The sequence below is a fragment of the Mesitornis unicolor genome, unplaced genomic scaffold (assembly GCF_000695765.1).
Source record: "Mesitornis unicolor isolate BGI_N332 unplaced genomic scaffold, ASM69576v1 scaffold51877, whole genome shotgun sequence".
Taxonomy (NCBI): Eukaryota; Metazoa; Chordata; class Aves; order Mesitornithiformes; family Mesitornithidae; genus Mesitornis; species Mesitornis unicolor.
This window is the reverse complement of record NW_010198059.1, coordinates 23,714-47,128: the sequence shown is the minus strand read 5'-3', so window position 1 is coordinate 47,128 and position 23,415 is coordinate 23,714. Positions and strand designations below refer to the sequence as shown.

General features: G+C 43.0%; 1 protein-coding gene across 2 annotated transcripts in view; it reads left to right on the top strand.

Moving 5' to 3' along the window:
• Positions 1-1,846: 1,846 nt before the first annotated feature.
• The window catches only part of DNAJC6 (DnaJ (Hsp40) homolog, subfamily C, member 6), a 24,155-nt gene continuing 2,586 nt past the window's right edge, over positions 1,847-23,415 (top strand). Inside the window, exons 1-17 of one of the 2 annotated variants that reach the window (XM_010189013.1) lie at positions 1,847-1,992; positions 2,829-2,878; positions 2,985-3,133; positions 6,985-7,107; positions 8,900-9,033; positions 9,982-10,176; positions 10,572-10,689; positions 12,206-12,285; positions 12,453-12,646; positions 12,738-12,818; positions 13,712-14,152; positions 16,512-16,646; positions 17,991-18,059; positions 18,768-18,893; positions 20,377-20,637; positions 20,994-21,139; positions 22,699-22,875. In XM_010189013.1, coding sequence (XP_010187315.1) covers positions 1,859-1,992; positions 2,829-2,878; positions 2,985-3,133; positions 6,985-7,107; positions 8,900-9,033; positions 9,982-10,176; positions 10,572-10,689; positions 12,206-12,285; positions 12,453-12,646; positions 12,738-12,818; positions 13,712-14,152; positions 16,512-16,646; positions 17,991-18,059; positions 18,768-18,893; positions 20,377-20,637; positions 20,994-21,139; positions 22,699-22,875 — 2,613 coding nt within the window. In that variant the 5' untranslated portion in view covers positions 1,847-1,858. Of the gene's footprint in view, positions 1,993-2,828; positions 2,879-2,984; positions 3,134-6,984; positions 7,108-8,899; positions 9,034-9,981; positions 10,177-10,571; positions 10,690-12,205; positions 12,286-12,452; positions 12,647-12,737; positions 12,819-13,711; positions 14,153-16,511; positions 16,647-17,990; positions 18,060-18,767; positions 18,903-20,376; positions 20,638-20,993; positions 21,140-22,698; positions 22,876-23,415 lie in introns of both variants that reach the window. The other variant, XM_010189014.1, reaches the window with a different exon arrangement.

The following is a 23,415-nucleotide window of genomic DNA, read 5'->3' as shown; positions in this document are numbered from 1 at the left end:
TGGCAGAGTATTTTCTGTCTTTTTTACAAGCACAGTGCTGAGGTGAAGATATAGCCTCTAATTTTACTGGTCTAGCACATGGATCATGACCACACCAGAGCGCATTAAGCACCCTGTGCACAGGGGGATAAATACCATCACTTTACCAACAGCCTCCAGTTTAAAGGTATATATATTATATTTATTGATAGCTCGCTCCAGGTTTGAAAGAGTGAATGCCATTTAAATGGGTTTGGTAATCTACGGAGTAAATCAGTAGGAGGTTTTTTAGATGTAGTTTTTTTCCATGCCTCTTAATAGTGTCTATGCCTTTAGAATATTTCTTCTGGTAACGATGATTATGTGAGCAATATTTCAGCAACAGCACTCTTGGGCATGCTATAGAACCAGAGAAGTGGTAGCTCTAAGGACTCTTTGTAAAATATTTAACAACGCCAGCAGCCTGCCGTAACCTTGATAAATCATCCCCATTTCTGGATGCCAGAGTAATTAATAATGACCAGCATGTTTGTTTTACAGAGCAGCTGTCCCATGGCTGTACAGCAGGACAGATGTTCTCAAACTTTCTGGGTGCTCTGGAAAAGGCAACTCGTAGCAGATACCATCTCCATTATAAGACTACCCGAGAGTGTGGTGTGCATTTACACAGGCTGCTTGTTGCTTAATTTGCTGTGCTGGTGGACCTAGATCTTCTGATTGATCTGTCATAACAGCGTAACAAATGTGTAATTACAGTAATGAAGTTAAAAGTTCACTAAGATCAAAATAGTTGAGGCCTAGTGAACAGAAAGCAATCTTTAACAAGTCAAGAGCTTAATTTGTAGCTAATAAGCAGTTAAAATATGATTTTACTAGGTGTGCGTCTAGCAACTTAATTCTGCAGCAAAACAAAGCCCCATTTACTCAAGTTTACATCCAATTGATGAGACTTCTGCTTTTCTGAGAATGTAGCTATTAACACAGCACTGGTATAATAAGGAAGGCTGTGACGAATTGGTGCTTGGTTAAGATAGTGGAATAGTTATTACAACTGCAAAATGCAGTCACCTGAGGTGTAAGGCCATTTCACAGTCCACCAAAAAATAACAAGCTAAATGGCTCCTGGGCTGTGCTAATCTCCTGTTGACTTTGCAGCTTGGTGCCATTTCAAGCTGTGAAGGAAAAGCTTACCGAGGTCAGCCCTGCTCTGCTTTAGCCTCTGCAATTTGCCGAATCCTCTACTAAGGCTGCAAACATACAAATATCCAAAAAGGTCTCATTCTCACCTGGAAAGCTTAATTCCTGAACTTCCTTCTCACCAAAACCCAAGCATTTATCTTCTTTCACTCGAGCAAATCTAACTGAACTCTTTAAGTGGCTTAAAATCACTCTGATGACTTCTATACCCATAGCAATGGATGGTCACAAGACTACCTTCAGTTTTCTAGTTCCAGTCAAACTGGTAGCTGTGATAATTACACCGAAGAGCTGTAGTATCTACTAGTGGCTTTTTCTTACCCCTGTGGATGTTGTTGTTGAGTTGGTCTTGGTTATGATCTGCAAATTAGCTGCGTGCTGAAGAGCTGGTCTTGTGTTGGGTTGGCTTGAGAGGTGAGGGAGCTTGTGTGGTGGTTGTCCATACTGTACTGATACTGAACACTACGTACAATGCTGAGAACCACCTGGCAAGAACATCCTCTATAATCTTTGGAAAATGATGACTTTAAAAACCACTTTTGCGCTATGCTCGACACGCAGCAGCACATGCAAATACGTTCGGTGTGAGTAGAGCAGCAAGTTTGTTGGCTCTGTGGCTTTGTTCCAAATAAATGATGTTGGCTTTGGTTTTGTTGTACTCAAAGGTGCCTCATCACCAGACATGGAGTCCAGCTATGGGGGAGGCTTGCTAGATATGGTGAAAGGAGGAGCAGGGAGACTCTTCAGCAATTTGAAGGATAACCTGAAGGATACCCTGAAGGATACATCTTCAAAGGTCATGCAATCTGTTGCCAGGTACAGTACAGCTGAAGCTGCCTAATGCAGGTAAAATCACAGCCCAACTTCCAGTTAACCTAATGAAGGAAGGAGGTCAAAATCACATGCAGCTTCCTCAATTCTATCTTATAATTGATATTTGGCCTCAAGGTAACAGAAAAACCAAAGTAAAAAAACCTAAGCTTCATTGTAAGTGAGCATCAACATCCTGAAATCTGGAATTCCCCCCCAGTGAAAAGGGAGCACTTGGTCTCCAATTCCTTCACTGACCCCTGGGGGGTGCTTCTAAGGCACCACTTAAATATTTTGACATTGAAAATTGGCTCTTGTGTACCTTCTTTTTGCTGTGCGAGGAGGATTTTGGTTTTGCTGATGTCGCTGTTCCCTTTGCTAAATTCACTCTTTGAAAAGCTGAGGTGACTTTGCTTTGGTTACCCCTGCTGGCGTTGTCCCCTGTGTTTGGCACACCACCTGCCTCTGAGGGATGTGGGGCTGCAATAAATTAATGAAACTTAATGCGTGCAGGACCTTAGAGGCTTTGAGGGATCTGTGAAGTGGTGAACTACTGGAGATTTCTCCTGCAAACTGGCACTGAAAATTAATGACAAAAGGACAGTTTTTGCAAGCTTCCGTATCCAGTTAATGGCCTATGTAGGAGGGAAGCCTGGGGCACTGTCTGCAGGAAGCTGTTTGTACCCTCTTCTAATGACAAAGTACAAAAAATCAGTTTTAAGATCATTCTTTCCTTGTGTTAGAAGCAGATCTTTGTGGGAAAACACTCTTCTGGTTCTTTTGCTGTGCTGTCTTCTGTAAACATGTGCATAATTCCTGTCTCCTACTTTGTCTTCTTTTAGTTACACCAAGGGGGAGCTAGATATTTCATACATTACCTCAAGAATTATAGGTAAGTGCTGCTTATCGGATAAATCAAACCTGTCGTACCCCAGGGTTCAGGAGTCCATAACCACATTATGGTGCATGCTCAGCCTGGCTTCTTCTTGTGTCCCCAGTGATGTCTTTTCCGGCCGAAGGTGTTGAGCTGGGGTTCAGGAACCACATTGAAGATGTACGGACATTTTTGGACTCCAGGCATCCTGACCACTACACAGTCTTCAACTTGTCACCCAAGTACTATCGCAGTGCCAAGTTTCACAACCGGGTGAGTGTCTTCTCAGATATTAATGGAGCAGGGAGTAAAAATTATTGGGGAAAGGGGCAGAATATAAGATGAAAAAGGTATTATGAGTGTTTCTAAGCTGCTATGGTCACTTCTGGGTTTTAGCTGATGCCTGGGACCATGGGATTAAAGAGCTGGGAGGTTCAGGGCATGATGCTTATGTTAGGAGCCCATGAGAGTACATGGCATTGCACAGAGTTGAGCCTGTGCTGCTCTTGACTCCTACATAGCTGTTAGAAGCTGCTGCAGAGAAATAAGGAGTAAAATGAAAGTATTTTGAAAGAAATTGCCAATAAAAGAAGGCAGATTGTTTTCAAGTTGTGACTTAATCAAGCAGGAGCCCTTAGCAGGCAAAGCAGAGGACTAGAAACTGGGTCTGAGGGGCATCTTGGTTCTTCCACTGGTATGTGACTTTAAAAACCCATCTCCACTCTCTGCCCCAGTTTCCTTCTCTAAAACCAGAACAGCATACGGGAGCATCACAAGGCTCTGGTTCATTAATGGCTTTTAGAGGAAATCTCTATGAAACGCTGCTGTTGAAATGCAAGATTAGATCTAATCTTTCAGTTCTTGCCGTCTCCCACAAGGCAGTGATAATTTTTTTTTCTTTTAAAATTTTCTTATTTTTTGTTGCTTTCAATGAAAAAGGCAATGGCAGTTGCCAGGCTTAACCCTCGGTCAGGGTAAGCGAATCTCATGCTGCAAAAGCCTAATTTCATTCTAACCTGAAATAGAGCTGAGTGTCTCTTCAGCAATTGCTCTGATCACCAAAAATTAGTCACTCGCAATTGAAGTGAATTTCTCAGTGGCAATCAGTAACCAGCCATGATTTCAAATATAAGTAAATGAATGGGAAAGATGAATTAAAAGATATGAAGGGCTCTCAATCTTCAGTCTTGCTTGGTTGTGATGCATCACTTGGTAGGAGAAAAATAGAACTACTTTTGAAAGCCCAGCACTATACCTGACCATAACCATCTCCTACCCTACCCAAAGCTTGACAGGAGACTTTGTGTGTCGTTTTCAAAGCATGAGTAGGTGCTTTGTAAGCTATTGCCTCAACACACACAGGAAGAAAATGATGCATCTTTTGTTGAACTATTGTCTTTTCGGTTTACAGGCTAGGAAGTAATGACTCAAGTACTTTTCAGGAAAATTAAATGTGCAGAACACAATACATGAGATCAGATGAAACATGAAACAATTATAAATATGAGGTTGAACTCAATTTATATTGGAAAAAATACTAATGGCCTACCAAGGAGGTGAAATCATGTTAAGAGTGTTTTCTGCATTGGATGAGCAATGAGTTTTGAGACAGACACTTCTTCTTTGAAGTGAAAGGCTTTTGAATTCCTATCTTCTTTAAAACTTTTTTTCCCTTAAGATCAAAGTAGGTCACTTTGCTTCATGGTGGCACAGAAGGAAGATGACAGCCCATGTCACGCTGGGCCATTTTCCTGCCCTGACGTGGCTGTGTGGGGCACAATGTCCCAAGTGCCCTGACTATTGATCTATTGAGGAGAAGAGGGGATGATGAACACTAAAAACTGCTGCTCAGATCCGGTTGTGCTCTCCTGGTGGGAGAGAAGAGCTCAGGTCCGCTCAGGGAAGTGTGAGCAGTTTGGAAACTCAAATATAACATTAAACAAACCAAACTTCAAAGTCCCCGATGGGGCACGTTTTTGGCCGTTGCTGCCCTACTGCTCAAGTGAAACAAGCACTAGCTGCTTATTCCCAAAGCTCTAGAAGAATTCCTGTTACTTTTCCTAAGGCTGTCTTTCATGAATAGTGGTGAAGTTGTATTTGAAATAAATGAAATGCTACATAGTGCATGTTTAATTTCTTAATTGTGATCCAGCAGGCAGATGTGTAATTATAGGCAAAGTAAATATATAATTATGGACTGTTGGGAAATGTGTATTATTTACTTGGTAAGTGATAATGGCTTTTTCCAGATGCCTGACAGTGTGTTGTCATGAGGTCTATTCAGAAGATCATCAGTGAAAGGGTCACTGGCCATGTTAATTCTAACAGCCGCTTGGAATCCGAATTGTGTTTTTGTGGTCTAATTGCATGTGGATCTTGTGCTTCCAGAAGCCAGCTGCAAAAGTGTTTGGGGTTGGGAGGAGAAAACTTCTGCTTGATATAAAAGAATACAATAGTTGGTGTGATAATATCAAATAATTGATAATATAAAATAATCTGTTATTTATGGCATCTGGCTCTATTAAAGAATTGAATAAATGTTTAAGATCACAGTGTAATTCAGATTTTACGATGGTCCCATAACTGCAGCAGCGCAGAACAAAGCTATCGCTGGCTGAGGGTTACCACATAGTGAACCTTTGGGTGTTTTGTGCTCCCTTGGTCCTTCCTGAAAAGGCAGAGAAGAGGAATAAGCAAAGGAAAATAAAAGGTATACAGCAGGAGCAATGAAATAAACTACAGCTGGCGAGACAGGAGGAGATGGGGTAATGAGGATAATGCTGTGGAGAAAGTAAACAGGGAATGGTTGGTTGTTGCCTTCCAAAGCTCGAGCATGGGTTGACTTGTTGGGTAGCTCTACAATGCAAAACCGGTGCTACTTCACCAGGTGCACAGCCAAAATTGAGGATATTGTGGAGATCAAAAACTTTCATGAGTCTAAAAAGCCATTAGACCAATACCTAATCAGATATTCAATTAGATCTCCCAAACGTTAAGCAGAGGTCCACCAGCTGGCAGCAGGACAGATGCGCTGGGTGAGGTGGTGCTGCTGCTTGTGCTGTCCCTGCATCCCCTGGGTGTCATTGGAGCCGTTGTTTGAGACAAAACACAGCTTGGCACGGCTCCAGTTTGAGTCAGGATTCCTGTTTCTGCTATAAGATGTTGTGCAGGTGAATGTAAGAGAAACTTTAAATTCAAGTTTTATGAAACCTGGAGCACTTCCTTCCTCTGAGAGATGACCGGGTCAGGTATGGAAATCATATGGCTATTTCAGAACATCCATCCAGGCAAACCATCTCCTTCCTGCCCCGGTTCCCATTAAACAGAAGCCAAACATCAGCTGAGAGAGAGACTGGTTTTTTGTTTGAGGACAAGCCTCGTGACGTTTCTCCTTCAGACTTCTAGCCAGAAATGCCTTTTTAAAAAAGATATTTTTGATTAAAACCAGATGAAACAGAGATGCGCGTAGAAGGCTATTTGATGTGCTGTTTGACTGCAAGGACTGTTCTTGAGATAAGTGTGATGACTCAGAACTAGTACATCGATGAATAGCAACTGGGGATACTTCAGGATTTATGGGGTTTCAGCTCTATGAAGTCTTTCATTTTTCTGGCTCATATCTTAACTAGACACAGATATGATTTTTTTTTTTAACAGAAGTTTTCCACTTCATCAGCCTAATCTGTCAAATAGGGCTTGAAAATCCTATGACACAAAATAACAGAACAACAGATGCTCAGTATCCTTTGAAAATCAGGGCCTTAGTTTTTAGGGACAAGTTGTACAAAGGCTTTGGACGTAGCAGGAACCAAGGCACTGGTATGAGACTGGAGTGTTATGAAAGGCCGCTTGAGATAATTGGACTTGGAATGTAATTTTTTAAAAATATGTAGTCAATGACAATACATCGATATCATGTCATTTGAGAATACTTTTTTGTTTGTCTCATAATTCATGAAAGTCACAGAGCAGAATTATGCATGAGAAGAGATGGAGTAGGTTTTGAACACATAATTCTAGGTTGTAAAAGAGAAGTACGTTTCTTGGCAGAAAGCATTTGTAAAAGCATGCCTTGTTTAATGCTCTTCTGAAGCTGGCTTTTGTTCACCGTGCCACTCCTGTAGGTATCCGAATGTAGCTGGCCCGTCCGACAAGCGCCCAGTCTGCACAACCTCTACGCTGTCTGTAAGAACATGCACAACTGGCTCCAGCAGAACCCCAAAAACGTCTGTGTCATCCACTGCATGGTAAGCACGCCAGAAAGTAGCCACATTTTTGGACCTATGAAGCACAAAGGCATATTGCATATTGCCTGTCTGGAGTCTGTGTACAGGGATAGTGACAATTTCTAAAAGAAAAAGAAATGCAATAGAATGGACAGAAAGGGATAACGTTTTCAGTGTGCAGCTATGTAGCTAAGCTGAAAGGCCCAATACAGAAGGAGAAGCAGGAAGGCAAAGCAAGAGAGGTCATTGTAGCAGTGAACTACCGGAGGTGATGAGTAGCAAAAAGGTTTGAGCTTCACCCAAGAACCAACCATAAGAGTTGTCAGCTTGCTATAGCTTTTTATTTTATCGTAAGTAGTCACAGGACAAAATGCAGCCTTCAGACTGAAGATTACTGATGGAAATTGGAGAAAAAACATGTATTTGGGAAATCTGTCCAACTGTGAGGTTGATAAAGTCTCTTGTGGTCACTACTTTTTGGGTCTGGCTGAAGAAATCCAGTTGACTTTTGCTCCTCTTTGTGCACCACAGCTGAAATGGTTGCTAAATCCCCTGCAAGGGTTATTCTGTACTAGGTGACCTGCAGATAGAATGCATGAGTGTGGTGTGCTTCTATATGCCTAACTTTATCCCATACAACCTTTAAGATTGACAGTAATGCCCCAGAGAGTTCTGGTTTGATCGTGGAGCCTACATTAAATCTGGGAGGCTGTCAGCCCTGATCAGCATAAACTGGAAGGAACAGGGGAAGTGACTGATCCCAGACTGCATAGACCTCACACATAAATCTGGCATTTCTGCCTTGTATAGCACAGCCAGCAGCTATAGCATATAAATTCAGTGCAAACAGAGACAAAGATGCACTCGATGTCTCCAGTCCTGGAAATCTCGCTCAAGAATCAAATTCCTTTACTGTCCTTTGAGCAATGAATATCAGGATAATGCTGTAAAGGACAGGGAGTCCTTTATAATCCTTTGTAAGGAGGCTGCAGAAGCCCACTTAGTTTAAATGAACCCGAGAGATCTTTTTGGAGCAACGGGCTGGGGGCAAACCTTAAAAATGAATATTCTGTTCACCTTGAGCATGGTTTACTGGGGTCTGGGTCAGCTCTGGTATGGCAAAGCCTTTCTTTTGACTCACTAGAGCTGGGGTATGGTCCCTATGGCTCATTGCCTCTGATGTCCTGGGGATACTTTGATTCTTTTCTGCCGTTTCTATAATTCTGGTCTTTTTATATCAGTCTAACTCAGCAAACACACTTCCCTTCATCATCAACTGAAATGAAACTCAGATTTGCTCAGGAGCAATCTGTGGGTTGAGGGCTGTGGAGCTGTTTGGGTGAGGGAGCCTTGGGCTGTATTTTTTGTTTGTGAACTCTTCTAGGTTAAATTTCTATTAGAGGACTGCCTGCAGCTGTGGGACAGGTGTACACTGACCCCTGTTATCCATTCCAGGCCTATGTTTGAAATAATTATATTAGAGCTTGGGAGCAGCCATGAAACACCAACATTTGTAGGCAAAACGTACTTCTGGGCTTTCAAAACACATCTGAACCATTCTCAGATTTGGCTGCTTACTGGATATTATCTTAGCTTTGATCCAGGCCAGTACCACTCACTGAAGTCCTAGGAATTAAACAAATGACGCAGCATTAGCAATTCCTCATCATCTTGCGGTCTAGGTCAAGCCTAGTCTTTCTGGAGAAATTATTTTATTTGAGGAAGAGAGGAGAGTGTTCTGCTGAAATTCAAAGGATGTCTCTGATACTACTTACACATTTTCTTTTCCTCCCCTTGTATTTTTCCATTGCAGGATGGCCGTGCAGCCTCAGCCGTTCTGGTCAGTGCAATGTTCTGCTTCTGTCACCTCTTCTCTAGCCCAGGCCCTGCTATGCAGTTGCTGAACACAAAGAGACCTGGAATTGTGCTGTGGCCATCTCACAGGAGGTAGAGGACCCTGGCTAAACCCTACACAAGCAAGCTGTGTTCCTCACACTGAGAGCTGCCTGAGCAGTACCTATGCATTAGCTGTGGCACTTAGCTTTGACAGGTCTTAACTAATGCTTACGGCCACTTACCTACATTGATGTAATGGTAACGGAGGAACAAAATTAAATGTTGCAATAGTTTTGCACAGTGGTTCAGGAAAGATGACAAACCTGTAGTTAAGAGGGCCTCAGTGAATCCCTCTCTCTGTAAGCTTCATCTTTGCAGGAGTTTACACTGTAATAAAAACATCTCTCTTACAATGTCCGTTAAGCAGAGGAAAAACTGCCTGTCAGAGCAACCTAAAGATGCGGTGTTATGTACATAATAGTAATGGTCCTTCAGTACATGACTAATGAAATAATTAATCTGTTATGTGCAGGTGAAATAGAAGGGTAAACCAGCAAACCATTGCTCAGCACCTTCTCTCCTAAAAGATGAGGAGAGGTGAGCTCCAGCTCAGAGCTAAAGGCCAACTTCCTTCCTCTTGAGCTCCAGCTCTTGTAATTAAATAGAAATAGAAATGTGTATTTTATGCCAGCTGCAGGGATGCTGGAGTTCATGGAAACTCCAGTCCTGGAGCTGTGAAAGAACCCCACTTCCACTAGATTTCAAGGTAGACTTCAACCTGAAGATAAGGAAAATCTTTTTTACTGTGAGGGTGACAGAGCATGGCCCAGGCTGCCCAGAGAGGTTGTGGAGTCTCCTTCTCTGGAGACATTCAAAACCCACCTGGACACGTTCCTGTGTGACCTGGTCTGGGTGATCCTGCTCTGGCAGGGGTTGGACTGGATAAGCTTTCAAGGTCCCTTCCAACTCCTAATATTCTGTGATTCTGTGACTTCAAGTTCAGGGTAAAAATTAGTCACCTGGCATGGGGATTTCAGTAATGGCTCTCTCTGTCTGCAGATACATAGGATACATCTGCGATCTAATAGCAGACAAACCTGTCATCCCTCACTGCAAACCACTCACGATTAAGTCAGTCACCCTCAGCCCAGTCCCCTGTTTCAACAAGCAACGAAATGGGTGCCGGCCCTTCTGCGACATCCTCAGCGGAGAAACCAGAATTCTCACCACTGCCCAGGAGTATGAAAGAATGAAGTGAGTTGCTGTCATCTCCTACCATCCTTAGGAGCTTAATGCAAGGAGGCTTTCATTTTGCTGTAATGTAGCTAATATCTGTGCTGCAGTCATTGCTGGATTGCCTGATAAATGATGGAGGGCATTTATTAATTGGAGGTTGAAATAAGCTGCCAGAGCGAGTCTGAAGTTGTCGGGTGGTGGGATAGCTTCATAGAGATAATTCGGTGCTGTCTTGTTTTCCCCTGTGAAATGTTTCCCTTTTCAACTAACCTGAACATTAACAGAGCGCTGAATGCCCCTTGTGTCTGCTTGGCCTGAACAAGATGATAGCTTTCACGCTGATACTGTTGATGGGTGGTAATGGCACTGTGGAAAGGAGCTTAACGCTGGATTTCATTCTCTTCCTTTCAAAGAGAATACCGCGTGCAAGAAGGGAAAGTCCTGATCCCACTGGGAGCCACTGTGCACGGAGATGTTGTTGTTTCTGTCTACCACATGAGATCAACCATTGGGGGACGCCTTCAAGCAAAAGTAGGAGTTTGTTTAAATTCTCTTGCACGGTAGAAGCAATGTAGCTAACTAAGAGATGGCTAAATATGGGATCTAAGAATGCACGTGGCACTTGCGATGAAAGTTTCCTTACTTGACAGCAGACATAACGCAGATTTGTGCAGTGCCAAGTGAAAACAAAGAACTGCATATGGAGAAGTCCATGATGCCTCTGGTATCTCTTTATGGAGATGGTGCCTACTGAATAGTGTGATAGGAACTTTCCAGCTGGTCTAGAAGACAGAAACTGTCCATCAGTAACCAGCTCGGGACAAACCACAACCAAAGCCTCTACCTACACACTCTGAGAAGATGGGAGAAGATTTTGTTTTGCTCAAATTAGAATGACTTACTGAGCTATTGCTCCTGCATGGTGTTTGTTTTGCTTGCTCTAGAGCAGCCTTCAATCTTTTTTTTGGTCACTGGGGCAAAAAGGCAGCATGTGTAGATTGGTCAGTCATGAGGAAGACCGTTTAAGCCGCAGGCTGGTCAGATGGCCACCCTCTTCATAGCTAAAAGGCCTCTTAATGCTAGCAGATCAAAGAACTGGGAGACAGTGGAAACTGGGGAGAGAGAATAGAGGAGTGCCGGAGTGGGTTCCTCTTGATATCTCCTTCCCAGAACAGAGTAGCAGTGCTGAAAGCGAAAATATGCATTGGTCTGTGCTGTTCTGGGCTTTGAAACTGACTTTAAGATGCTGCTCTATGGCTCTTGTAACTTGGAATTTGGAAACCCAGTCTGTTCAGACTAGAAAACTGAGATCTGCAAAAACTGCATCCACAGTTGTCATATACAAAGTTGCTCTATTAGCCTTTGTAGTGATGAGGGTCGATTGGCTCACTCGGTGAGATAACCTGTTTAAATTAAAAATTTAAAGCATAAAAAGTGAGGGAAGATCCAAGTTTTGTCCCCTCTGCTTTGAGTGCCACCTCCTTTGCACTTAGACACTTAGAGTGTCACTCTATCCACCAATACTTTATTCTGAATTCTTGAACATACCATCAGGAAAATTATCAAAATATTAGTGTTTAAGTTGCAGAGTGACCAATGAATGTTTTTTCTCTTCTTAATTTGTCATTGGTGCCATTTTTGCTATAGATGAAGCCTCTACTGCAAGTGAAAGGGTTGTGTATTTTCCTGGGGTACAAACCTTTCTCCATTCAGTGGAAACAGATACCAGTTTAGTTTCTAAAGAGCTAAAATGTCGAGTAGACTCCAGAAATGAAGATAAGCAGGGAATGAAGATGTATTCCTGAGTGCTGTGTGGAGGCAGCAGCAGCAGAATTTAAGGCAGATGGAAATATTTGTGTTTGAGAAGGAAAAGCTCTGCTTTCTGTAGCACAAGCAGAATAAATTAGCTTATGTAGTAGTTGTAATTAGTCTATATAGTAACTGGTAGTGAGGTAGGCTTAACGAACTGTCTGCATGTGCTATAAACAAATATTGGAATTTAATGAATTCAAGCACTTGTTCAGTGTGGTGCTCTGTGTTTTTTCAGATGACCAACACACAAATATTCCAAATTCAATTTCATACTGGATTCATAGCCCTGGGAACAACCACACTGAAATTCACCAAGTGAGTATTTTAAGCTGAACGTTAATCAAACCTGAAGCATAAAAGCCTTATGAAGGCTGAAGGAGAATATTCACAGACTAAATGTGAGAAGTCTGTGTGCATATATTGAAAGACTTCATATAGCTTTGCAGAAGTATAATTTCTGAACAACTCGTGTCCCCATTTAGGCCTGAACTGGATGCCTGTGACTCTCCAGACAAGTATCCTCAGCTATTTCATGTTATACTGGAGATAGAAATACAGTCTACCGATAGACAAACCGAATTAACTCCCCCATGGGAGAACTTCACGACAAAAGACATCAACCCATCCATTCTCTTCTCCTCTCACCAGGAGCATCAGGACACTCTTGCTTTGGCAGGTAAGAGCTCACAGGTCTGCCTGCCTAATTTACATGCTTACCTGCCTGTTTTGCCTGACTTTATTGATGTATCCGGGGCCCTGTGCTGCAGGTAGAGGTCCCACTGATTCACCCCAGGATAACATAAGAAATGTTGGACAGAGTGCATTCTTCTCATCTCTCAGCTGGCAAGGTATGCAGACTTGGTCTTCAAAGCAAAATCTGCTCTGAAAAAGATAAACAAGGCTTTCTGTTGGGTGGGGTTTTTTGTTTTTATATCCCTCTCCCTGGAGCAGAGTCAGGCTGAAGGACCTGGTTGTAACATGTCTTTCCCATGAGATCACAGGGAACTGCTGGTTACGCCCCTGTGTTGCAACTGAGTGGGAGTTAATTTCCTACACTGTCCTCTTCAAACATGACCTGCTTGTGCAGTGTATGATAATAACTGACATTGTTCTAGTGTTCATCATTCTAGTGACATCTTCACCCTCGACCTTGGTGCTAAAACCAAATTTAAGCTGTCTTTATAATGTTGCACTTAGATATAGTGCTATGAGAAAGTTTGTTTTTAGAGCCTGTTTAATAATGCCAAACACCTTGAAAATTCTACAGTGCTGCTGAATGCAGGGTTCCTCTTCTGACACCAGCACCATTGTTGGTGGGAGCCCAGCATAAGAGGTCCTTATGGGCACAGCTTGGAGGGTGGTTTGTGTCCTTGCTTCTTTTCAAGGAGCCTGATTTTGCCTGGATTTTGAGGTTGGCTGGAGATCATCCTGGATGCTTGGTCTTGACCCAGACACTTGTTTAGTTTGTGTCTGCAGGCCTTACACTTGCTGGCTTTTCAGGTTTAGAAGAGTCAATTAACCTCTGTCTCTGTTTCCTGATCAATAAAGCTGGCTCCTTACGATACCGACCAGCAAAGACTTTAACTTAATCTTTGCAAAGGACTCTTTATTTTAAAATCCAGCAAAATGCTGCTGTGGTTTTCTCAGTAGCCTTTTGTTCTGCATGTAAGCTGATTTTTTACAGGACCTTTGTGATGACAAAACTAACAGCTGCCTAATTTTATTTTCAATCATCATTTAGATCAGAAATCTGACAAAAGTAGCTCTCACCCCACTTCAGAGGATCGAGCAGCATTGGTGCATGAGGAAAGCGAACAGTCAGATGACGAACTCTTGTCCCTTTCCAGTCAGCACAGTAATGCCAGTGGTGAAAAGCCTCACGGGACACCAAAACACAGCAAAAAGCAGCAAGAGCCTCCGGCACCACCTCCGCCCGAAGACGTGGACCTGCTGGGCCTGGATGGTAGCCCTATGAGCAAGAATTTTCCCTCACAGCCCACTGCTGCCCCCTCTAACTCAGACTTGCTGAATGATCTGTTTGGGGTTGGTGGGTCCCAGAGCCAAAGTGGACAGCCTGCTGCTGAGGAGGTCTTCCATGTGGGGGGGCCTGGATCTGTGCAGTCAACCCCTCGGCGTTCCGCAGCTTCGGCATCCCCATCCCCGTCCCCAAGAGTAGGAGAAGGTAATAGTGGCTATGCCTGGTGCTTGACTTGGTGGAGGACATGCTTTGAGAACCCCACTTGGGTAATCTGCTGGGTTCCTCTTGCATATGCTCATTTCATGAACATTAAGAGCTGTGTGGGATCCACACGGCCAGACAGCTCCTCTGCTCTGAGGCAGGAGTTGGTGCATCTTCACATTCATGAACACAAATGAGACTATCGAGGTTGTTCCCTAAAATCAAGTGTTTGGCTGGCTCTTTACACTGACAGCCATTGGAGACAATAAATCTTGCTCTTATAATGTGTCCAATAATGAGTATGAGAACAAGTATTAGTTTAAAAAAAGCCTGTTAGGTTTTTGGGTAGACCCATAGCAGTTTGAATTGAACTCCATTTTTAACTTTAGGGGAGTTGGAGCTATGATGCTGGTCCTGGACTATGAAACATGGCTACACAGTTCTGCTGTTTCTGGTCTTTCTGCAGACAAAGATAGGAAATACAAGAAGATCTTTTGTCTCTTCAAAGACAGACTGAGATCAGGCTGGCAGAAGGAGTGGTTGAATAGATACTAGGAAGATACTAGGGGTCTTTTGGAGGGTTAAGTGAATGGAGGAGAGGAAGTGAAAACCATTTTAAAGTGAACTGGTGAAGAGCCCAGTCTGAGTTGCTCCGATTCACTGAGGGAAGAGGTAGTCAGTTTAGCCAAAGGTAAAATGGGAACAAGTGTCTGGATCTGCCAGGAGGTCTCTGCACTGCCTCGAGCTGCACAGCCCACCAGTGTTCAGTTTGGCCTCATCCTTTATGTTGCAGTTTAAGAGCTGATGTTGTAAACGCGTTCCTCATTCAAAGAGCGCAGTATGTTTGCTTAACTTGTTCTCAGCAGCTAATAACTTAAAGCATTTGCAGCTCCTGCCAACCTTCTTGTGCAGAAATGTTGGTTGTTTTTTTTTTTTTCATTTAGTTAAGGAGGCGTAGGCCTGGGCAATGCTGGGGCTGTGGCAGCAGAGGCACCTACCACAAGATGGCCTTGCAGCCAATTTCTGAAGACTCTTCTTGAGTCCTCCTTCCTCACTAGGATAAAAAACTGCAAGTTTGGGGAGTTTATCTGCTAGAATGCTCAAAGACCAGATTTGCCTATGGTGTTTTTCAAAGCGAAAGGGACAGGAGCAGTTGTAATCTCTTTATGCGGAGACTTGTGAAGGGAGGGAAGAGGAGACAGGACTGGACACAGGAGAAGGGAGAATACAAGTTTCAGTGGCCACTTGTATATGGAAAAGGTTCATCTTGCTGTGGCTGTTGTATACTCATTGCATAAGTAGCAAGTAATAGAGAGTATGTATTAACATAATGCATAGTGTCTTAGGGCTGTATCTTTCTTACAGCAGTATATGTTGCATCTCCATTGAAGATGCTCTTTACCTTAATTTTTGGCAAGTAAGAATTCAAGTGACTTCACAGGGCTTTCTTTTGCTGGTTGGGTTTGTTGGGTTTTTTACAGGAAAGCCAGTAGGCTAAACAAATTGATAAAATAGAGTTTGCGATGAACTGGCTTTTTGTAACAAGTGATGCTGTGTAGGAAAGATAGCAGTTATTTTCTAAAGCTATTTCTAAAAGATGGTCCTTTATTACCCTCAACATGTATAACCTTTGACAGCCTAAAATCATCTTGGACTGTCTTCAGCTCTTCAGAGGAAGCAGTTGTGCCAGGCGCTACCTCCAAGCTCCAGGCTGTTCCTCACCATTCACAGAATCACAGAACGTTAGGGATTGGAAGGGACCTCAAAAGCTCATCCAGTCCAATCCCCCTGCCAGAGCAGGAACACCCAGATGAGGTTGCACAGGAAGGCGTCCAGGCGGGTTTTGAATGTCTGCAGAGAAGGAGACTCCACAACCTCTCTGGGCAGCCTGTTCCAGTGCTCTGTCACCCTCACTGAGAAGAAGTTTCTTCTCAAATTTCAGTGGAACCTCCTGTGTTCCAGCTTGTGTCCGTTACCCCTTGTCCTCGGTTTGTCACCGAGAAGAGCCTGGCTCCATCCTCGTGACACTCACCCTTTAAATATTCATTTATGTACTGGCAGTACGTGCAAGCTGAAACTTCATCTGAAGTGTCCAAGTATCTGAATACTTGTTTTGACTGCTCCTAAATTCAGCCCCTGTCTTTGGAAGAGACAGATGGGATCAGCAAATGTGTTGCCATGACCAAGTCATGTGGTTCTCTAGGGTATCAATACTTTCCAGTTGCTTTCCCACGGTTGCATGCTGTCTCTTATTTGGTATCTGCAGGTTTTAGGTTCTCTTCTCCACACACCAGTGCCTTTTCCCTTAAGCACATTTGTTGTACAAGCTAATGACTTAGCTTTCTCAAATGTGTTTTTGCAGCCACTGCCTTTGATCCATTTGGAAGTAGCCCTAAGCAAACTGGTCCAGACCTCCTGGGTTCCTTTCTTGGTTCATCAGCTGTCCCTGGTGATCCTTTCCTTCAGGCAACACGAAGTCCTTCACCAACTGTGCACAGCGATCCCTTTCACATGGGTAAGAAAGTGAGGCTCTTGCAGTGTATTTAAGTAAATGTAAAATGCCGCTTTTAAATAGTGATGGAGCTATTAAGTACAAAGCGATGCTTATCATAAAATGACTCTAAACCACAGAAACCCCACTAAACAGGAAAGAGCTTTTTGTCTCTAGACTTCAAGCATATTCGGGATTTGAAGTGTGGTAGGACGAGGCTAGTTTTGCTCAGGTCTTATAGTTAATTAATAAGCTATTTGTATACATGAAAAAAGAGATGATGAAGAGTGTTTGCCTGCATATTCCTGTGGTTATGAGGTCTCATTTGAACAAAATTACCATTAATTGAGCTAAATAGAGCATGGCATATTAAGCCTGCTAGAGAAAACACACGTCCTTTGGTGATTTTCGTTACAGGCATCTGCTTTCTTTAGATCTGATAGTAATCCTGGCCAAATTCACAGTTGAATTTGACTGTTATTTGAATAGGAGGATTTATTTTTTCTTTGTTGGACTTCTTCTTCTCTTACTTTGTCTGAAATGTCCCTCAGTTGTCCCCTTTTCCCCCTGTGCCAAAATTTAATGTTCTAACCTGAAATGCATTCAGATACAAATTCATTTGTGTCTGATCATCTAACACATATCCCTTGGGTGCAAGAGACTCGCTTACAAAGGAGGGAACTAGCGTGCTGCTGGCACTGCTCATGTCCTTGCTGTGCCAGACTCGGGTATTGGATATTAGCTCTGTGAATAAGGCGGTTGGGTCACACTTGGAGCTGGCTGCACTAATGAGAAGAATTTAAATAGTATCCCAGCATGACGAGGTATTAAATTACAGTGCTAGTGTCTACAGATAATGAACTGCTGGCAGGGTGAGCTGTGTAGATGTACAGGCTTTATTTGGTACAGGTTAAAGGAAGGACTGTGTGTGTTCTTTCTGGTTTACAGCTGTGTGGGCTCTTTTGTTGTAGTTTTCTCCATCCTTGCCCTTTACATGTAGAATATTTTCTTGGGTCGAGATGTTGTCAGAAATACTAAACCTCGTGTGTTATTCTGGCAGTAAGGCTTTTATAAATGAATACATAAAGCCTCTGACCAAAACCACCATAAAATGAGCACTGTAAATCTGTGTCCTTTCCCTCTTACGTCTGTAGAGTATGAGATGAGAAATAAACATTAAATTTGTAATGCCCATTGTGGGGGGAAAAATTAATTTTTAATTAGCAAATGGTAGGTAGCTGCACACAATACTGTCTCTGCTGCTGCTTGCCCTCTAATCTTCCTAGATGCTGGATTGTGTTGGTTTTGCTGTACTGGATTGAGATATTTACATGTAATAATTCTGCTTAGCTTCTAGCACACCAACAGTTTCCATACAACCAGATGTTTCCGGTGGTTGGGACTGGCCCAACAAACCAGGTATGTATCCCAGAAATTCAGGACACTTAATAAAAAACCCTTAAGGAACCCTGAGAGAGGAGAGGCAGGTGGAAGATGCTATCAGTAGCTATAGAGAACAGGTTCCCTCTTTCTGCTGCTTAGCACCATGACTAATACAAGAAAGACTGAAAAATCTGAGGTTCCTTTCTCAAGAAAGCAGGGCGTGCGGTGAGACAGATGCTCAGTGAGGGTGTACATAGTTGTGTTTCAGTGGAGAGCCAAAAGAACAACCTGGAAAGTGCTTTGTGTTCCTGGGATGCCACACCACCATAAATTCTTTCTAATCTCAAGAGAGTATGTATGTCCTATCAAAAATTGCTTCCTGAAGGCTTCTAGTTCCTAAAATGTATCAATTTATCATAATTACTCTGTCACCGCAGACAGTCTAGGGAACGTTTTTTGATGCTGAGCCTAATTGTGAGTGGGTGTGCAACTTGTCTGGGCCAACACTGAGTTGAGACTGCTTAGGAACCTCACAATAGCACGCTTAATTTTAGCAGCAGTCTACACACACACATCGTGCAGCTGAGCACTGGGTAAGAGCTGCACTCATGTACAATAGGAATAAAAACGGAGTTGTTTGTGTGTGTGTGTGTGTGTGTGTGTGTGTGTAAGCGTGGGTGTGTGAGTGTGTGTATATAAAAAACATTCATTTCTTTATTCATCTATTTCTTTTTCCCCTTTAAGGTGGCCTAGGTGTGGGAAGCAAGTCAGCTGCCACAAGCCCTACAGGATCCCTCCATAGCACTCCCACTCATCAGCCTAAACCTCAAACGCTGGATCCATTTGCTGATCTGGGGACTCTTGGAGCAAGCTTAGCAGGTTTATATCCCTTATTTTAAAAAAATAAAGTTTTAAAATTACCAGCTCTGTTTTAGAGAAACAGCATGAACAGCCTGGTACGTGATAAAGAGCTCTATGGGTCCTCTCAGCCCAAATGCATGTCAGTGCTGCTTTCAAGCTTTCCCTTCTGCCTGATTTGCTGTAAGGTCTCACAAATCTGTGCTTTTACTGATTCTCCATCAAAAAAAACATCCCTCCTAACAGCTGGCTGGGACCCTGTTGAGCTCTATGGCTTGCAAAGTGGAACCACAACTCGTAAGTCTGAACAGTTTGTGGCTAAGGATACTCCGTGTTTTACTCCAACTGGAGAATTGTTGGTACAGGTCTGGGAGGAGATTTTGGCTTTTTAGAGCTCCTGGGGTCTTTGAGGAATTGTTTCCTTCTAGACTTGGCTCATTTTTGTGCTTTGTGAGGAAACAAATGTATTTGCAGTACTATCTAAAGGTGGAGTCTAAATCCATTTTTATTTGCACCTGGATGTAAAGGACTTGATTGCTTAGACAAGCATTTTCTCCTTGTTTTATCTCAGACAGCTATCAGCAAACCCTCAGACTCAGTGGTAAAAGGCAGTTCTGACAAATTACTTAAGTTTTCCTTAAAACCCAGCATGTTGGCCTCTCTGTCTCCAGTAAACAGATTTTTTTTTCCCTCCTTTTTCACAGCCCTCAGCTCTTTGCAAGCCATTGTGGTTTTATCTGTTGTTTGTTTTCTCCTTTGCGTCAGTACCAGCATGGTTCTGGAATTAGGTTTCCCAGTTCCCTCTGGTGGATCACTAACTGCTCTGCAGGAGCAAAATAAAAAGCATGCCAAGACCCACGTCGGAGCCACCGAGGTGTATTCTGGAGCAAAATTAGGGAGTTTAACAACAAATGACTTGGCGTGCACAGGATATTTCACCACGTTTGTGTTGTTCGTGACTAAGTCAAAGCACTTGAGACAGTTTCCATGACACGTTTCAGAGCTCAAAGTTGAGCGTGGATGTTGGTCTCCAATAATAAAACTTTACCACTGCCTACCTCCTACCACAAACTAAGCCAGAGGAGCATCCCCTAAAGTAATATGGTGCTGAAACACACAACTCTGTGGGATTGCATTACCTCAGCACAGCAAGAGGAGATACTATTTCAACATATATCGACTCCATGTTGCCACCATAGCCCACAGCAGCTGTGATTCCCAGTTACTTGCTGGTAGTGTTCCCTGCGTTTCCCCAGTGAGCTTCTACACTAATTCCTGTGTGATCTTTAGAGGCTGGTGCTGTCTTTTAAGCATCTCACGGAGCAGTGACAGAAAAGTTGAAGGACTTTGCTTGCTGTTGCAAATGTAAGTTTTTGACAGAGCTGAAAATCGAACCTAGCTGCCTGGAGGGCTTTGTGTAGGTTCACCTTTCGGAAGGTAAATCAGGATCCTGTTTGCTAATGCCCACCATGACTCCTTTCTCTGTGCCCTGTAGGTGGCCCTTCATTTGCCAGTAAACCCACCACGCCGACAGGCATGGGGGGAGGATTCCCCCCCTCGCCGCAGAAACCCTCTCCCCAGCCCATGGGCGGCAGCGGTTGGCAGCAAGGGGCTGGCTATGGCTGGCAGCAGGCGCAACCCAAAGGGCAGCCAAGCGTGCCCCACGCCTCTCCCCAAAACAAGCCCAATTACAACGTGAGCTTCTCAGCGATGCCAGGAGCACAAAACGAGCGTGCTAAAGGACCTGCCAACGTTGGTAAGTTTTCTTGGAGTTCAGCATCCAAAAGGTTGGCTCCTTCTAATGTTGCTTTAATGCTCAAACACCTTAACAGGTTAAGCAAGTAACTCATGCTGATCATTTGATGATATATAAAGTTCAACACTTCCAGACTCTAAAGCATGCTAACACTTAGAAAATCCTGTATTCTAAGTGGGCTTCAGTAATAATAATTCAAAAGTAGAATTAGCCTATGCCTCTGTGAGAACCTACATGCTCATTAACACTGGAAGATTGTTATGGTGATAAGTGTGGGTGGTGGCTTGGGTAGTAAAGCAGTGTGAAATAAACCTGTATTGTGATAACAACTTCAAATCTTCTTTTTTTAAATCAAGATTCAAAACCAAAAGTGTCTGCAGATTTCGAAGATTTATTATCTGGTCAAGGTTTTAATGCTCACAAGGACAAGAAGGGCCCCAAAACAATAGCAGAGATGAGAAAAGAAGAAATGGCTAAGGAGATGGACCCTGAAAAACTAAAAGTAAGCAATATTCTTGTTTATGCCCTTACAATAATTCAACGTGTCCTTTGTTCTCATCATGCCAGAGGTTGCTTGAAACACTGCCCCTGAAAGGTGGCAATGAGCTGTCCTGTGTGAGAGACAGCTGAGCAAATCTTTCAGATCATTTAGCACCAGAAGTTATCCTCTTGTTTCAGCACGAACTTTAGTGTGCTAAAACAGGGGAATGTCTTAAGAAGGATGTTCTCCCCATGATAAGATTGTTTTGGGGCAGAAAGTGAGGACTTCCTGCTGTTTGTTCATATAATAAACTCACATGCCTTCCCTGGAGATGTGAACATCCTTTGGAATAGATTTAAAACTTCAAGGTTACCTTTCTGTCCTAAACCAGACTGTGGCCAACAGCAGCTGGCTCAGTGTTACTCTGAGGGCTGCTGGTTGTCACATCATTCCAACCCTGCTTAGCAGGCACAGCTAATTGAACTAATCCTCTGTCTCATTAACCTTGCCTGCTTTGGATTTCTCTCATCTCTCCTTAATAAATGGCCAGGCTACAGATTTATTATGAAAGGAAGGGAATTCAGTCTGTCCAGCTCTACATCTGAAATATGAAACCACAAATTATAGTTACAGAAGGATACAAAACACAGAGGAAAAGCCCAATGAAAAGCCAAGTGAACTTCTAGAAAACAATGAGTGGATTTTTTTTTTTATTAAGCTTGTGGAAATGTTTTTACCTTTGGAAAGTGAGTGCCACTTGTAACCAAGCTGGACAGCTGTCAGGCCATCAAGTGGGCAGCAGTTTTCTCAATTCATGAGCTGTACAACTTCAGTGATTCACAGGGTACCACTTAATGTGTGCAACATTTTCCCCCAGCAAGCTGCTGAATCACTGAAGCACTCAGCTGATTCTCCCTTCTCAATGCAATTACCTTTGCTCTGATTAGTTTTATTTCATTGAGTCACTTCACTTCAGCCTGGAACTGTTACACCTATTTATGCTTTGGTTTTTACATTTACTTCCCTTTCCTTCTCCCCTTCCCCAGACGTAAGCTAAGATGGCAACCACCCCTGGGGACCACATCACCTAGGAAAGTGGAAATTGCTTTATTTGGCTGCTGGACTGTGGGTAGCAAATAGGCACAAGGAGAGAAATGAGGCTTCCGACTTAGGGCTTAAAAAGATTTGTATTGAAGCTAACCTCCAACGTGAGTCTTTAGAAGACTTAACTCACAAAAGATACACATCCACAGCAGAATTCTGGTTGAGCTTACTTGAGGTGTGCAATTCCACTTGCTAAAGAGATGCAGAGCTAAACATTTCATTTATCTTTTGACTATTCCATCTAACGACTGATCATAAGTTTTACTAAGTGAAGATGTATTTTTTGCTCAAGGTGTGTCTTAACTTTCAAGCAGTGATATAAAAATTAATGACAAAGTAGACGGACAAGTGTCTTCTAAAGTTTGGAAAGAAATGTAAGATGCTCCTTGGAGTCATTGCTATTCAAATGAAGAAACTTTTTCCTACTGGAATACCTAATGTAAGGCATAAATTGAGACTCACGTTCTGCTCTCCAGGTCCTGGAATGGATTGAAGGGAAGGAGAGAAATATAAGAGCCTTGCTGTCCACAATGCATACGGTCTTATGGGCAGGGGAGACCAAGTGGAAACCTGTTAGCATGGCGGATCTTGTCACGCCAGAGCAAGTGAAGAAGGTCTACAGGCGGGCAGTGCTTGTTGTTCATCCTGACAAGGTAAGGTTTTCCTGGTTTCAAATTGTCACTGTTCTCTTAATTATCAAGTGTTGAATGTGATTGCTTAATTTCTTGGTGCAAACAGCTTTGCATAAAGTAGTAGTAGTAGCAGTAGTAGTTCAAGATTTCTGCCAGTTTCTGAAAGGTAAGAGCTCGAACCACTCCCAGCCTCAAGACTGTGCTTGGTACATCTGTTCCAAGCAACGGAGATTCTGATCTTGCTCTGACTCTAAGCCATTCTGGACTGCTGTTCACCATCAATATATTGTGCTTGCTGAAGGAGATGAGAGGTGATAAAGGCACATGAAAGCCCAAGGGTCTTAAAATCAAACTTCTAAAATGGCAGAATCAGGTTATCTGATTATCCAGTATGTGAGTTTGCTGCTTCCACTTGCCAACCAGAGTGCAATGATGCCACCCAGGAATGATGACGAGGCTACCACTTTTAAGGAAATTAAAACTGAGAAGATGTGGGCTGCCCAGAGGCTTGCAGGAAAGCTGATTTTTATCAAGGAACTGTGTTAGGTGGCAGCTCTTTCC